This window comes from Tauraco erythrolophus, chromosome 18, assembly GCF_009769465.1.
Source record: "Tauraco erythrolophus isolate bTauEry1 chromosome 18, bTauEry1.pri, whole genome shotgun sequence".
In the NCBI taxonomy this organism is placed as follows: Eukaryota; Metazoa; Chordata; class Aves; order Musophagiformes; family Musophagidae; genus Tauraco; species Tauraco erythrolophus.
In genome coordinates this window covers 934,044-951,162 of record NC_141482.1, presented here as the reverse complement: position 1 = coordinate 951,162, position 17,119 = coordinate 934,044, and the positions used below count along the sequence as shown (strand labels likewise).

Genomic DNA, 17,119 nt, shown 5'->3' with positions numbered 1-17,119 from the left:
CTGAGGCTCACAAACTCATTTCTTCAGCTTCAGGCCCAGGGCTTTGGGAGATTCCTGCGGCTGCTGAAAGAAGCAGCCAAGCAGAAACGTGCGCATGTAGCACAGTTGCTGCCTCTGCAGTGAGCTGGCTTTAGCTGCCACTCAAGAAAGAAGAGGGTCAGGGTCATCAGTTCGGGAGCTGAAGTGGCTGGGGGACTCCTGGGGCTAAGGGAACACACTCCAGGCCAATGTCTGGATAAGGAAATGAGGCTGCAGAACTTGATGTCTGCCTCCTGATCCCAGTGAATCTGAGGGATGTGCTGTGGACAAGGTGGTTGTCTTAAGAATTTACACCTACACTCGACATGAAGCTTCCTCTTGATTACTCCCATTCTCTTCGTTACTTTCCTCTGGGAGGAGCTAAGGACTTAATTGAGGTCCATCCTTTCTGCCAGACTGGGAACCACAATTAGAAATCAAAGACAGAATATAAGTATCAGTTACTGGCTGGTGTTACAGGCTCTGCTGGGCTGGGCCAGTACAGAGAGGCTCTCGCGCAGCGCTAAAGCCAGGTCATGGCTTAGAACCTGCACACAAGGAGCTCTTGGGGACAAAGGACTTCTTGAGCCTGGCAGACGGCTGCCCACCATTGCCCACGTCGTGGTGGTAACGGGACGGGCAAAGCTGGGTCTCTCCCAGGTCAGGCAGCACCCAGAGCCAGAGAGGAAAAACCAAACTAAGACGCGTTAAGTTGCACGAGGAGCAGGACCCTGCCTGAACAAAGATGCCGAAGGGAAGTGGGATGGCAGAGCAGGAAACGGGCACCCCGAGCACAGAACTAATGAACACTCCCACAAGAGAGAACACAAAAGAAAGTTTCAAAGGCACCATTAAACCAAGAAGATGATGATCCCTCCAGCACAGAAACAGCAGGTGTGAGAAGTCACTTTCTAAAAAGTATTAACAGATTCACTGAGGAGACAGCAGCTATGGGGAACTCAAAACCAGGGGTGCACACCTGCCTTCTGTGTGAAGCTTAAGAAAGTGCATGACAGCATTTCACATGTACTGCCAGAACTAAAATAATCTCCAGACCTACGTGCCAGTGACTCATGTACACCTCATGGACCACCACTTACAGATTTCATAGATTTCTAGATTGGAAAAGACCTTAGAGATCATCGAGTCCAACCATCCCTAATCCCCATTAAACCATATCCCTAAGTAGTTCATCCACCCTATTCTTAAACACATCCAGGGATGGGGACTCAACCACCTCCCTGGGCAGCCTATTCCAGTGGCTGACAACCCTTTCAGAGAAGAAATACTTCCTAACATCCAACCTGAATCTCCCCTGACTAAGCTTATACCCATTTCCTCTTGTTCTATCACCCATCACTAATGTAAAGAGCCCTTCCCCTACCTTCCCACCATCTTTTCTCAAGTATTTGTAGGCTGTAATCAGGTCTCCCCTCAGCCTCCTCTTCTCCAGGCTAAACAGCCCCAACTCCCTCAGCCACTCCTCATAAGTTTTATTTTCCAGCCCCTTGACCAGTTTAGTCGCCCTTCTTTGGACTCGCTCCAGGAGCTCAATATCTCTCTTAAAGCGAGGGGCCCAAAACTGGACACAATATTCCAGGTGCGGCCTCACCAGTGCCGAGTACAGGGGCAGGATCACTTCCCTGCTCCTGCTGGTCACACTATTCTTGATACACGCCAGTATCCCATTGGCCTTTTTGGCCACCTGGGCACACTGCTGGCTCATATCAAGCTGGTAGTCAACCAACACCCCCAGGTCCTTCTCCGCCAGGCAGCTCTCCAGTCACTCCTCCCCGAGCCTATAGCAATGCTTGGGGTTTTTATACCCCAAGTGAAGGACTCTGCACTTGGCCTTATTAAAGCTCATGCCATTGGCCTCAGCCCAACGATCCAGTCTGTTCAAATCCCTCTGAAGGGCCTCCCTACCCTCGAGCAGATCGACACAGCCTCCCAGCTTGGTGTCGTCCGCAAATTTACTGACGGTACATTCAATTCCCTCATCCAGGTCATTGATAAAGATGTTAAAATCACTCAAATATCAAAGAACTGTTTTAGAATCTTAGAAGTGTCAGTTACAGACATTAACAAGGATTTAGCATTTTACAGAGAAAAGAAACAGTTTTTCTTCTGGTTCCTGTTGTGTTACTTTAGCGAACAATAAAAAACTTCTACGCACCTATATCATCATAACGTTCCACCCAGACCACATACACTTTGGTTTCAGGTCCCATCGGTGGAATGGTCCGGCCCTGAGGCACCCTCTTGGATCTGGAAGTAGGACTGAGCTGTTTTGGACACAAGAGAAGAGTAGCATTTGCAAACATGGCGAGTCCAGCAATGCATCCAACAAGCATTTCCACAGTTGCTCCTTGGTCTTTCAGATCTCAGACAGGTACAGCCTCTGCCACCTACTGAGATGGGGCAGCTGCTGTGGAACTACCCACTGACAAAGTCATCTGGGGCTCCACAATGCTTATAATCAACATAAATTAATACATTCACTCTTAAAAGACTGATTCAAATTTTCCGTAATGTTCTCTCTTAAATCAGTAACTAAACATACATTTGGAAGTGAATTCTACACCAGAAATAAGCAGCTGTAAATCCTTTGCTAACTGTTACAGCAGTTCAGGGTTTTCTGCTTTGCTACCACACAAAAGCAACTTCACATTTGATACTTCAGACACAACTGACACGTACTATTTTAAATTGGGTAGGTATGAAAGTGATCATGTCTATCCATCCAAAATTTTCAAGCACGGATTCCAGTCTGAATCATTTCGTAAATACTGCACATAGTTTTTCCCACATGCATTTCAAGATTTCAGTAAGCAGAGCATTACCACTTAGCATGGTTAAGTTTTATTTTTAATTAATGTAATCTTGCAATCTCCTACTGCAGGTGCAAATTCTGGCAGGACCAAAGTGGATGTTAAAGATTAATGGCTAGAAACAAGCAGCTCCACATGCCAGGAAACCAAATCATACTATCAAAAATTGTTGTAGCACTGCCAGCGTGCTTCTTGCAAAAAAATATGTATTTGTGTGTACACATATCTCTCTCTGTATATATGAATGCCATTTTTCAGTGCAAGTTTTGCCTTACCCGCTGGGAGGAATTCAGATTGTCTGTATGATTGGGAAAGAGTTCAAGTGTCAGAGGCTGCTGCTTCAATATTCCTGGCAGCAGATCCATGTTGGAGTCGCTTTCTTGGTCAGAGACGTTGCTTTCCAGTGAATCAGCTGTAAGACAGAAGAAGAAAGGTGGGTTTTGTCTTTTCTTCTGGCAAAAAACTTAAGATGTCATCATATGTAAGGTTTTGAAACTAAAAAAGGTTGTAAGGTCTTTGAAACTAAACACACATAGATTTACGGACAAGTCAATGCACACTCAAACGCAGGAAGAGGATTCAGCAGCGGACAACTGCCAGTTATCCAGAAACAGACTGCAACTGAAGCACTCCCTATGGAATCTGAAGTGTACTGTCCATTTCTCCAGGACACAGCCTCCTCCTTCCTACGGCTGTCATTTCCTCACAGCCCTTTTATCTCAGGGAACTTTTGCACAGTGGTTTAGTGTGCAAACACCTACACAGCAGCTCCTTGTGCTGCAGAAGCACGTCGTCAAGAGAGGAAAAAAGCATCAGCAGTTGATGGTGAACCATACGTCCAACCTACTGCACCCGGGGGGAGGCAATACGCTGCGCAGACCGCGACACGTGTCGAGGCTCAGACCAAGGAACAGGGGCACAGAACGGGCACCGTTTTAGGAAGGAGTCTAAGGCTTCGGATGTTGCGATTTAAACATCAGCAGCTTTCTGACAACAATCTTGCTAGACATGCTACTAGTCAGCCTGTTTAGGTTCTGCTGCTGAAAAAGCTCTCTAAGAAAAAAATGTTTTGGTTTAGTGAGCAGCATGTACAAAGCGATCTTACTCAGGGACTCCACTGGTGATGGGACAACAAAAGCTATTTCTGTCAGGGCATCCGCGTAATAGAGCACTTTCTTCTGCCCATTGAAGATACTTGCCCCAACATCTTCTGAAATAATTAGATCATCTGAAACAAACATAAAAGGAAAGTTTAGTCAAAAGGAAGCTCTACTCTTTACACACTGCCTCAGCAGAAGACCTTCAAATACGAGGTGCAATCAATGAGAAGAAATCACGCAAAATTTATTTTAAAATGAGAAGATTTCACAGTCAAATCTCATGGCTAACAACTATTCTCAGATAAACTCTTCTGTTATCTTGAAGGAAATGGCATTTTGGGTTGGGAGAGGATTTATTTTCAACATACTTCCGTTGTACCATGCACCCTATTGCCCTCATATTTAGTGGTCCAGTAAGCACTGCCCCAGGGATTCACCTGGTAGCTATTTCTAACCATTCCCTCTAAGAGACATCACCCAGCTAGTCACTACATTTCCAAAGGATTCTACCACTCATCACTTCAGTCTGATACTATTCTAGAAGTCAAGCCAGTTTCTACAGACTCTCCTCTGTGTCTTTTCTTCTGCCAAGGAGAGTCAGAGAAAGGCTCTGTTGAACCAAACCCAGTCTAAGAAAGCTCCTCCTTCTCCGCCCTCATTTATTCCCTCATTACAGTTGGTCAGTACATCAAGCCTTCACAGCACAGAGGGAAAACAATTCTCTGGTGGAGCCACACTGTAAGTAAATTAACCCCCCCCTCGCCTGTCCTTCCCCGTACCGCCTCCAGAAAGACTAGCAAGGGCTTTACGCTGAATTGTTCCCGTGATCCAGTTTACAGAAGGGTTCCTGGGACTGCTGCCTCAGCAAAACCAACGGAGCAGCACAACTCAGCATGCTGACAGAGAGGTGGCCAGTGGCACGCAGAGCCCCCGAGCCACGCTTTACCATCAGGGACACACTCCGGCACCTCCAGCCCATGGCTCTCAGGGAGCAGCACCACAGCTGGGGCCCAATTGTTTAAGAACTTCTTTGCTTTGGGGGCTGTGCAGGGAACAAAACCAAAGCATACCCCTGAGAGTTTATTTTTATCATGTCTCACTGGAAGCTATTCTAGATTGAAAACCCGTTCAGGAGTCATCAGAGCCATCCACAAAGCAAAAATACATTTAACAAAATAAAAACCTTTAGTCATGGCAAAGATTGGAGGAGAAAACAAAGCAAGCAATCTTCACAAGTCGATCTAAGTCTACTTTAAATCTATCATTTCAGGTTTTTAGCTATTGCTTGCTAAAGGTACGACTCCACTCATGGATTTTTCCAACAGCAAAATCAGATTAGAAGTAGCCCTCCCTCCTTCCCATCCCTGAATGCTTTCTGTGGTCCTTCTTCCCGTGATTTGCTGAATGAATTCAACTGTTTGGTGGTCCGCGAGCTAAGCTGGACAGCTGAAAAAACCCCAAGTCAAAAAGCCCACAGCAAACTGGGCGACTCACTAACTGTCTGTGGCACGGCCGTACTGCCAAAGCCAACGGCAAAGGGCAGGGAGCGGGCTCTGCCCCCGGGTACAGCACGGTCCGACCCCGTCCTCGAAGCAAAACTAAACCAAGAGCTGGCCCTTTCTGTAACCTCTCCTGACTTATTCAGAGAGAGACATGCTTCTGCTCTCCTAACAGAGAGAGGAGTTAGGAGTCTGGAGTCCCCAACATAAGAAGGACATGGACCAGTTGGAGAGGGTCCAGAGGAGGGCCACGAAGATGATAAGAGGGCTGGAGCACCTTTCCTATGAGGACAGGCTGAAAGAGTTGGGGCTGTTCAGCCTGGAGAAGAGGAGGCTCCGGGGTGACCTTATAGCGGTCTTCCAGTACCTCAAGGGGGCCTACAGGAAAGATGGGGAGAGGCTGTTCAGGAGGGCCAGTTATGATAGGACAAGGGGTAATGGTTTTAAAATAGAGGGAGGTAGGTTCAGGTTGGATATTAGGAAAAAATTTTTTACCATGAGAGTGGTAGAACACTGGAACAGGTTGCCCAGAGAGGTGGTGGATGCTCCATCCCTGGAGACGTTCAAGGCCAGGTTGGACAAGGCCCTGAGCAACCTGATCTAGTTGGAGATATCCCTGTTCCTTGCAGGGGGGTTGGACTAGATGACCTTTGAAGGTCCCTTCCAGCCCTAACCATTCTATGATTCTATGATTCTATGATTCTAACCTGTCCCCAACACTGCCAGCCTTCTATCATCTGTAGTTTTACTCCACGAATGAACAGAGAAGCCGTTAGTTGGCCGCAGTTACAGGTGAGGAGCATCTCTAAGGCACAGCGAAGGCAAAGCAGAGCAGGAGCGCTGCTTAAGCAGCTGCAGCTGTAACTGTGGTGCACCTGATGCAAGTGCCAGATCAAAGATATTGATCAAGCTGGACCAGCCTGGTCAATGCCTTTGTGTGGCCCACAGCAGAAGGGTGAGGCTCTGAAGATGGCCAAGAAAAGATCTGGCCCTTTGGAGTAGTGACCAACCACACACTGAAACCAACCCAGACACTATCTAAATCCCAGGTAATCCGATCACACTGTTCTTCAAGGCAGGAACTAACCCAGACTCCAATTCACCACCCTGGGACAGCAATTCACTGTCCTGAGGATCATTTTGGTTGACAGAATGGGGAGAGGGTGGTAAGGCCAGAGAAGGAGTTGCTGTAGTGGAAAAAAGCAGAACAAATTAAGCAGGACAGAAGAGCTGTGTGTGGGCTCCAACCACCGTGACCTACAAACATCAGCTTGTTTTCGTTGCTTCCTACTAAGCATAATTACAAGGCTAACTTATCAGCCAACGTCTCATTCTAATCTACTCACAGAATACTGAAAATCACACAGTATTTCCAGTCTATTTGCCAATATGCAGCACGATCTGTACCCGATTTCACCTGAATACTGGTTTTGGATAATGTATTAAAGACTTAACAAGTCTGCTAAAAACATAGCACCGAGGTATTTCTTGCTGAGGCCACTTCCTCCCAACAACATACACAGACATTAGTTTTGCTCACTTTGACTTGAAGCCTAATCTAATATTTACACATTCTTTCCTAGTAAATATTGTCATTTATCCAAAAAAACTATTCAAGGGCTCAGATAGGCATCCAGGAGCAAGAAATTTTAAATTAATTGTCTCTTAAAGGAGCCTTAACGTTTTAATTTAATATTATACCATTTACTATGTCTTACCTTGCTCAGGTCCCTCTTCATCACTGCAGCTATTGATTGACCAGCTTGTTGAGACATGGCCAGTCCACCCAGGGTGCTTTCCCACATCAACAGACCAGCCGAGAGACAGCAAGAACTCCAGGAAGTGTGGCTGAACAATTCTGGAAGACTCCATGTTCTTCAGGATCTGAAACAACCAGCAGCATCATGGTAGGTACAGGAGACTCCAGGAAGCAGATCGCTACCTCCCCACTTTTTTAATTAAAATTTTGTGTCACCAACGTGGTTTTGCCCAAGTATCGTTATTCAGCAAGCCTGAAACCCCTGACTTTCTACAAGGACACCACTCCCTGCTGCCCAGCATCCTCCCATCCTGCTTGGCAATGTCCTATTCCATCAACTTGTCTTTCTGCCATTACTGCTAAAGCCCGTAAGATAGTTAATTAAACTGCTAGAAATGGCAATTTTGAGATTTATCGACTCACCAGCGATAAACCACAGCGCAGAACCTGCACTAGCACCAAATGTAACACCAGAATTTTCTGAACAATTTTCACTACCAAACTGAGCTGAAATTTTAGGAGAAAGGTATTTTATCACTACTCACTTGTACATGACACACAGTAATTCAGAAGGCGGGCCTCGCTGCACAGTAAATTATGAAACAGATTTTGCAAAACAATTCTCAGCACGATTAAGCATGCACTTTAATCAAATGTCACACTGTACTGTTCACTCTAAACCTTAATCCTACTTCTTATAAAGATCTGGGACGTTTCCACATCCAAAGGTAATTTTTATCCCCAAGGGAAAGTTGAGACCTTCACCAAACAGCACAGAGGGAGACACAGATGATGTGTGAGTTGGTCTACTAGAACCATTGGGGTCTGCGGAACAGGCAATGCTGTGCAACGCATCCATCCTTTTTGGGCCACGTGAGAATCCGTTTTGTGGCAGAACATCTTTGACTTCGGCTTGTGCGAGGGCAGTAGGCTGGGGCGCAGCCGCCGGCAGAGCAGAAGCTGCAGGGACAGGTGCTGGGAGGGAACCTTCCAGACAGGGGGCTCTTTGCTTCCCATCCTAATGGCTCGTACAACATTCAGCAGTGACTAGACGCGCTGCACTGGGATGTCACTGTTATTCTCGTCACCGAGCACACTGAAGTCATAGCTATGCTTCAGAACGAATCGAGGTAAGTGCAGCTTAGAAGACAATTCCAGAAAGTAGGCGAGCTCAGGCTTTACGCACCTACATGCTCCTATATCCGAGCCCATTCGAAAAAAAGAATCTACAGTAAAGTAGGGACAGGGGGTATTTTCAAAGGATGTTTAATGAAGCGAAGTATAATGATATAAAAAAGCATGTGGGCAGTTTCATTACCCTGTACAGACAAATGCAATGAGACTCTCCTCAACTCTAAACGCCCATCACCACCGAAAAATACCTGGGCCCAATGCAACAACCAGCAGGCTAGAGGCCACTATTCTGGGCTGCACAGCGTCAGAAAAAACACAGCTGGCACCAGACCCGGTGAAAGGAGAGGGAGTCACCTCTCAGAACAGAATGAAGCCCTGAGCTGAAGTGTTACAAACTCGCACACGCAGAGAGGGCTGAGCAGGACCAGGCAGCCTGCCCTGCTCGGAGCAGAAACAGGTCACCACTTGGCTCCCATCTCCTTCTCTCTAGATTGTTAATACTGGAAACGAATCAGGACAAAGTCACAGGTCTTTTCAAAGACAGGAGCAGTATCAGCATCTTACTCAGCTCAGGTGCACAGAGAGGAGTACGTTGTTAACTTCCCCACCACTGTGACTTTGCACCAGCTGAACGGCTCAGGAATCACAGCGAGATGTCCGGGGATCTTGAAGCAGGAGCGGCATCTCTACACCGTGTTTAAAGATGTCCAGAATCTCCCAAATACAAGATTTTCTTAAATCTATGGCAAAAGCCATGCTAACTGGGATTCCAAAGGCTGGCAAGTTCTTCAGGACTAAGTGATCTCATCTGTCTAAATCCATAAGAGCATAAAGGATCAGATGGGAAAAAGCATTCTGCTGGCTCAGCACGAGCACGTGTCAGCTGGGAGGCAAACCTTGCATGTCTTGTCGTGTTTGGCAGCTGACTTTGGACACGGAAAGACTGTTTACTGGCTACTATGAACTTCGACTTGAAGACTCACAAATAGCACAATCCTGGTTTCAAGAACCAGTGTATTCCATGCAGAAGTAGAAGGTGCTGCAATGTTCTGTCAACTGTACCATCACGGCAGCATGAGGATGCGGCACAACAGTTTATTATGGAAGTCAGGCTTCTGCTCTTTACTGTGAGAGCTACGAATGGGATAAGGAGAAGGAACTATAGCAACATCTCTTTCTAACGAGCCATAAGCCACCTTAGCGAGTTTCTAGGTCACAGCCTAAAGAAGTCACGATTTAGATTTGCACAAATTAAGCTGATTAACCTAATCACACTTGAATGTAAATAGTATAATGTAAAGACTTACAAAGTAATAATACTTTCTCAGTTGCAGAAAGCTTTTCATTCCTTTAGCATGCGTTTAACATCAGGATGAAACCAAGCTACCTGGACGTTGCATGTTGCTGGAACAAACTGCAACCTTCCCTGCAAGCTGAGCCAACGAATCTGAAATGCATTTCTGATAGGAATCTTTGAACTCTCCAAATAAGGACAGAACAGGTAACAAAAATACTATTAATATTTTTAATACATATTTAATACCTATATAATATATAGATAAAAAAAGACATTACAACAATCCTAAATGTGGGTAACGTACTTCAACCTACAGATGAAAAGAGTGTGCAGTGAGTTGTTACAGCTCACACTGGAAACAAACACAAATCCCAGAACCCTCGGTCCTGACACTCCGCTCTACGCATTCGCAGTGACGCTTTGCTCACCTGAGGATTACTAGAAACAAGACAATACATGCTAGTTGGCACTCTACACTTTCACTTACCTCCTGGCTTGTTTTCTGGCCTGCTTTCATGTAGAAAATGAAAACGGTATCGAAAGGACGACACGGTAGTAAATCCAAGTAGCCAAGGTCATCAAAAAACCCAGGAAGAGCAGAGTCAAGTGCAATCAGGTGAGGAGGTAGACGGCTGTTTGCAGGTTCCTATCCAATAAACAGAGTTCAACAACTGAAAAAAACCCACCATCTTTCCTAACTGAAAAGGTCTTCATGGCTTCAATAATAATCCATTAAATTATAAAAAGACAAATTTTGCTTTTCTTCTAAGAGCAAAATAATACACAAATTTCTGATGCAATATAATCCTGATACTGTAAATGAAAAAGAGCAAGCATAACAGTATGACAATTTGTTGCACTCTACTATGTTCATTAAATAAAAACAGGTTTTTGCTAGCGAAATGGACATAACATTTTGCTCAGAGTGCCAGCTACCACAACAAAAGCAGGACACACTGTCAAAATATCACTACTCTACACAGTCACGTGTAGTTTCACATTTATTAACTTAAATACCAACAATACGTAAAACACTAAGCACTTTCAGACAAGATTTTTGTGAAAGCTCCACCATCTACTTTTGTTGACTGTTTTCTGGAAGAAAATGCAGCAAAAAAAGGGAGAATCCACAGGTAAGAGGCGGAATTTCAAATTAAGAATATGGATCATCTCTATAAACTGTTGTTCTTTTAACTTTAAAAAGAAAGCTCTACAACCTGTATGTACTCCCAAGTGTTTATATATGATTAAACCACTTCAAAACAACCATCTCTGGAGCAGAACTTCTAAGGTAGCCATATTTCAGAATTTCTTCCCCAAAACCTAATTCAAGCTGAGGGAATGATTTCCAGTACGACCACCTGAATGTCACAGCTTATGTACCCACGGCAAAAATAGAGACCCAGCACCTATTCAGAGCACGTTCAACTCAAAGGCACGGCCTCTCACAACCCTGCTCCCAGTCCTGGAAGACTGGAATCCATCACTACACTACAGCTTAACAGTAGCTGGAATTACACACATCTTCCACTAACAAAACTGAGTTTTCTTCTTTTGCCAATCCCGACCATGCGGGTACCAAGGGCATCTGCACAACACTGAGAAGTATCAGGTCACCTTCAATGCCTCTAGCGAGAGAAACCCGAAGTGAGAGAGGAACAGGCGTGCTGTCTGGAACTCCTGTGCCGGTGGTGGGGGCTTACACTCCGTGATCGGATCAGGAAAGCTCTTCTTCCGCCACTCCTCTTCGCTTTTCTGATCTATGGAAGTCTCAAAAACAATCTGCTGGGCCATGCCGTTCCTCAGCTTCTCGTGTCGCTCTTCGAGCTGCAAAACATGACGTGAAATGCTGATTCCACCCAGGCTGCTAAGATCCACCAAGAAAACAGCTCCATCGTTGAGGAAAGCTGTAAGTCACGGATACAGCAGCGGCTGTGACTCCACCACCAGGATGTGCACTAAAGCACTACCGACAGCATCCTGCAGTGTTACGGAGCGAACATCTAAACATCCTGTTTGCACGGGAGACCTGCTGCAAGTGCGTGTATCCAGCATCAGCTACAGCTTCTCCCTTTTAAGGGAACAGAAACCAAAACACCTTTGGCGCTGGGAAACTTAAAATATTTGAGACACGCACCCCCCTCCTCCCCCAGGAGATCTCAAAAAAGCCCCTTCCGTTTCCCCAGAAGCAATAAAATGCAAGTCCTTGCTTCTTAGCAATACCAGGATATTAGGATCTGTTATAAAACACGTTGAGCAGTGCCTCCCAAAAAAGACATTCAAGGCACTGTCATCTTCCTGGAGAAGTACACAGATTTCACTAGCTTGCAGAGGTTATTATTCCATTAATACAAAATTAGTCAAGCTAAAGAGTAAAACTATTTACAGTAAGACCTTAGTGTACGATTCATGAACACGTAAAAAAAAAACAAGAAGAAAATTAAATGGGAGACTGAGAGTTACTCACTTCCTCATTCACAATTTCATGTAAATCAGGAATGCTCAAGTCAGCTTTCACAAACGGGATCTTGTCCACTTCTTCAGGAAAAGGCCGGTGCTTCACACTGTATTTCAATCCAACATCATTTTTAGGAGCTGGACGAGGTTCTGGTACAAAAGTCTGACAAAAAAGGGGGATAGATTTTACATTTGAGGCATTGTACCAGTAGACAATACTTTATTATAACAGATGGAAAACATTCCCTTCCCCCCTCAGCACCAGAAGTACACTAATCCATTAGTGAGAGGTATCATTAAAAAACATCAAGTACTTTAAATTAGTAGACTTGTATTAAAAACGTGGCTGTAAATTTTGAGAGAGACACAGTTCTGCCCATTTTGGTGGCTGCACTCCTGGAACCTATGAACCCTGCTTACCATCCAACCTCTGAGCAGTTGCAAATCCCAATAAAAACTGCAGGCTTACACGGCAACATCTTATTTCCAGCCCATTCTAACTGTATCGAGCAAAAGCTACCAACTGTTTGAGAAGCCTCCACTTCAACCCTTGCTGACTATGGGGATCACAAGTCCAGCTGAGAAGTCCTGGAAGACAACAGCAGCAACACTGTGGGTCAGGAGTCAGATGCGCTGCCAGAATATGGAAAGGGCTTTCATAATGTAGCATAATGCAATTGTGACATCGTTACCACATCACCTTCTAAACTGTTAGTTTGCAATTCAAAACTTGAAGTTACCAAGGAAAGCGACAAAAGAGCTGGGTGCAGGTTTGCAGGTGCATACGGTCCAAGCAAGCAAGACCTGTAATTACATCTGGAGTGCTGCTTTATAAAGTTATTTACTATCAATTATGTTTCAAAAGGGCAAAATTGTTCACATTAAAGCTACAGAATGCCTTTAAGTTGGAAAAGTTCCCTTGAAAGTGGTAAGGAGGTCAGCAGCAAGGACACGACTGCTCCTTCGGCACGGGAGGTCGCACGACGGCACCACTTAGCGAATGGTTCAGCTTCGGCGATGGCACAGCCCGAAGGCATCACGAAGGGCATCACTGAGGGCTGCTTTGCATCTAATTCATCTAATGCTGAGACTGAGGGGCCCTTGCTTCATCTACATTATCATTTCCTTTGTCTTCCTGATGTGCATGTGAAGAGTTGGAAGATTTGGAGAAGTTCACAACCACACAAATTTCGATAACAGAAGGACACTCTCCACTAGACAACTGCAATGAGAGGATTTACTGTAAAATGAGATTGGGGTATTTCTCCTCCAGAGTTCCTCTAGATAATTTTATTTTTTTCACAGCAGGTTTACAGCCATCTTTGCAACACTGGGCTTTGTAGCTTGAACAGCTGTTCTTTCTGCAGCATCTCCTTCTACACCTCCAGGCTGCGCTCCCTCTGCTGCAGGGGCTCTGCCTGACATCCTCAAATCAGCACTGCTCATGCCTACACACTGTCCTCAGCCCCATCACCTCAGAAGCTGCATTCACAAAAAAAAAAAAGAGAATGCCCCGTCCCCTTGAACAAGCCTAGAAGGCAAGAGCACTGTCAGAGCCTGTATTTAATATTAATCACGAGTCGTAAAGAGTCACCAGAGATGTGTCACATTACCTACAGCTAACGGCCCCGCGGCTCAGCCTTAATGTATAATCACCAGCTCTGGGGGCTGTCTCACATTAGTGGAATTTCTGCTGAACATCTCTAAGTTAAAGATTTCTTTACGGGCTTTGATAGAGACCTTTTGATTTGCTTTAGCTCCTCTTGGTAAAAGACAGAGTTGCTGGGCCCATGCAAATCTTCCGGATGTCCCACGGATCAGAACCGTGACAGAGGGGAAGGAGTCATCTGCAAAGCACATGGGTTAAGAGAATAAGACATCATCACAAATCGCAAACACTGTGCAAAAATTTCGCCAGAAAGAAAGGCAGGCAGGATGACAGAGGTTTTGTTCTCAAGGTTAACTCCTCCCTGACCCTGAAGACAGTTCCTGGTGAGGAGGAAGTAATCCTCCTCTCCGCAGCAGGGACGTACTAGTCTACTTTGTGGTCTGTTCAGTAGCTGCCAGCTCAGTTTCATCATTTAAAGTAACTTTCACCCAAATTCATGCAGTTCACTGTTTCTTTCCAAATTATCTCCAGGAAATGAGAAAAGATTGTCCAGCCACTGCCTGTTTAGATAAGATAAATGACCATATTCCATGGTACCTCTATGACCTTCTGTAAGGGTCCCACACAAACAGCAGCAATAAGAACAGTGGAAGGACAAGAGATAACGGTTAAACAAAGACAGGGGAAGATTCTGACTCCACATGGTGGAAAATTTTTCACCATAAGGAATAGGGACACAGACAAGTTGTCCTCATAGGTTTTCAAGATCTACTTGGACAACATCAGGTTGCTTTGTCCTGGTCTGAATTGAGTGTCGACCTTGTTTAGAGCAGGAGGTTGGACTGCAGGTTCCTGAGGTGCCTTTCAACTTACACAGCGACGGTTTTAGTATCGCAGGGATTTCAGTCTTCCCTCCAGACTTAAGAGGCCTCTGCTATTGGTGACCTTAGAAGAGGGGTCATCGTACCTCTACAGCTTTTCTTTTAAAAATTATTTATATTCATTTTTGTGCCTGTAAACCACAAATTGAGCCCCCAGGTAACTAGCAGATACATTCCTTCTCCAGTATCTCACAGCAAGTACAGGGCACAGCATAGCTACACACACAGGGACAAACCAAGCCAGCTCCCCACAACCAGCCACCCCAGCAGTGATGGGATGCACTGTGCATTGCTGCAATTAATCTCGTAAGGAAAGGGGATTTGTAAGCAAGCTACACGCAGCAAGAAAAGATAATCTAATTTGAGAGTCTAATAGCTTCACGGGACTCCTCACGAACGCCTTTAGCAGAGGCAGAGCAAGGACGAGAATTGCTCAGCCGTTCTAGCGTGCTCTAACCCATTCCAGCCAGGAACACGCTCCTCCAGCACGGACAGTGGGTGGAAGTGGGGCAATGGCTCCCAGCATCAGCACTTTCCGCAACATCCCTTTAGTGACCCTCGATGAGGCTGGAGCACTCCGGACCACAACTCAAAACAACTTCTCTTAGCCAGTTCTGTGCAATCTCTGTTTTCCAGACTAATATCTATACTCCACCCTGTCCATCGGTGAGGAAAACAGATCTGTGGCAGATCAGCAGATCTAACATACACTAGTCTTAAACTCGGGTAGTATGTAAAAGAATTTTCATCTATTCTCTTAGGTAACACCATGATACATTAAGACTTAAGGGGGGATCAGTTATTCTGCTCAAAGCATCATGTAATTTAACACCACAAATTTTTAATAAAAATTTTTGTTGGTCAAAGCACAGGAGGTTGAAACGAGTCCGATTCAGCTGTGAAAGCCAACACCGTGTGACAGACATCCTCTATAGTAGGTGTCACTGACAGTTGTAACAGCTCCTAAGCAACTAAAGCCATCTGAGCTGAAAGCACCCACAGATACGTTCAGTAACACGAGATCCAAAGCAAGCAAAAGCAACTGTGCAAGCATAAAGGAGTCACATCTACCATTTGTTGAGCACTTAACCCCATCAAGCCTCCTACACTCTATATTTCATTCTTTGATGAACAAGGATGTTTTCAAAATGTAACGCTGTTGCTTTTGTCCACCAGCAACGACCAAGACAGCAGTCAGCTGCAAGTATCTGATCGAACTGGCTGAAAGACAGAGACAACTGCAGGAACAATTTGGATGGGCCTGTACGTGTTTGACCCCACCACTTCACCCCAGAACAAGACTCTGCTCGGTTGCACACCCACAGAACAGGTAGCCCTCTGGAACATGGGACACACGCGATAAAGCGCTTTTGTACAAAGAGTTTTAACCAGAGGAAGAAGGAAATATGAAGTCCGAACTTACTCTGTTCATTCCCTAGAGGCTGCTCCAACATGGCCAGGATGACACTGTTATCCAAAACGAAGTAACGGAAGCTATGCTTGTTTATGGTGGGGAGACGAGAATATTTAATTAACGTGGTTTCATTCACCAAGCTGCAAGGAGAAGCAGGGCCACTGGGAGAAGGAAACGCTCCAAGTAACTGCATGATACTGCAAGTGAGAAAAGAAGTTAAGAGTTATGACAGATTAAGAATACGAACTGTTCCATCCAAGCACAGACCTTCATTCATATTCTTCATTTGCATCTTGACATAGCAGCTACCCTGCGAGGGCAAGCCTGCCCTCCCCCATCAGCCTGTTTTGAAACAAAAACAGTAACTTCAGAAGAACATCCATGAAAACCAAGGGTACTCTGCCTACAGAACGAGTTTATAACCTAGGTTATAAAGATATTAAGATATGCTTTAAAGCGTGAAAATCTGTACCCTTCCACAGCTTGCTTTATGTTCGCTCTTGTAAGAAGATTACGGATGGCTGGAGGCAATCATCCATAGTTCAGCCCACTCTTCTATCAGCAAGCAAGGCAGTCATGGTAGATGCACTAGTTGTGACTGTCTTTGCTTTCTTCAAGCACAGATTACATTAACTTAAAACCCTTTAAGAAAGGCCCAGGATCACACAGGCATGCCTACCACAGACGGTGACCTTCCATGGGAGAAAGCACCACATGTGAGTTGTGATCCAGTGCCTACCTCCTTGGAGCCACAGCTTTGGGAGGCCCCTAGAAGTGTTGATTTAAATCATCTGAAGTTGTACAGGATCTACCTAATACCATCAGAAGTTGAAAATTTCTATGACAGGAACCAATAATGAGAGCTGTTCAGTGTCAGACTGAAGATCAAATGATGTAACTCAGGACTTTACTCTTAACACCACCACTCAGACCAAAAGTAAGTTCACTGAAGTCCTCCCCATGCACCTTTCCACTTTACTCTGAGACCAGATAGTTTCATTTCTAAATGAAAAGAGGCACTTTCAGGAGACAACAATGGTTTGCCCACAAGTTCCAACGAGTAGTTGTTTTCACCTTGGAAACTACACAGTTGCCTTTTACTAACAGCAAAGTTTATAAC

At 45.1% G+C, this 17,119-nt stretch overlaps 1 protein-coding gene across 5 annotated transcripts in view; it reads right to left on the bottom strand.

Moving 5' to 3' along the window:
• Nucleotides 1–17,119, bottom strand: part of RALGAPB (Ral GTPase activating protein non-catalytic subunit beta) — a 67,681-nt gene that overhangs the window by 5,589 nt on the left and 44,973 nt on the right. For all 5 annotated transcript variants that reach the window (XM_086622643.1, XM_086622641.1, XM_086622644.1 and 2 more), the window contains 9 exons: nt 16,009–16,196; nt 13,836–13,942; nt 12,106–12,258; nt 11,256–11,465; nt 10,126–10,284; nt 7,167–7,332; nt 3,955–4,077; nt 3,125–3,261; nt 2,195–2,303 (listed from right to left, as the gene is read on the bottom strand). In XM_086622643.1, coding sequence (XP_086478769.1) covers nt 2,195–2,303; nt 3,125–3,261; nt 3,955–4,077; nt 7,167–7,332; nt 10,126–10,284; nt 11,256–11,465; nt 12,106–12,258; nt 13,836–13,942; nt 16,009–16,196 — 1,352 coding nt within the window. The remainder of the gene's footprint in view (nt 1–2,194; nt 2,304–3,124; nt 3,262–3,954; nt 4,078–7,166; nt 7,333–10,125; nt 10,285–11,255; nt 11,466–12,105; nt 12,259–13,835; nt 13,943–16,008; nt 16,197–17,119) is intronic.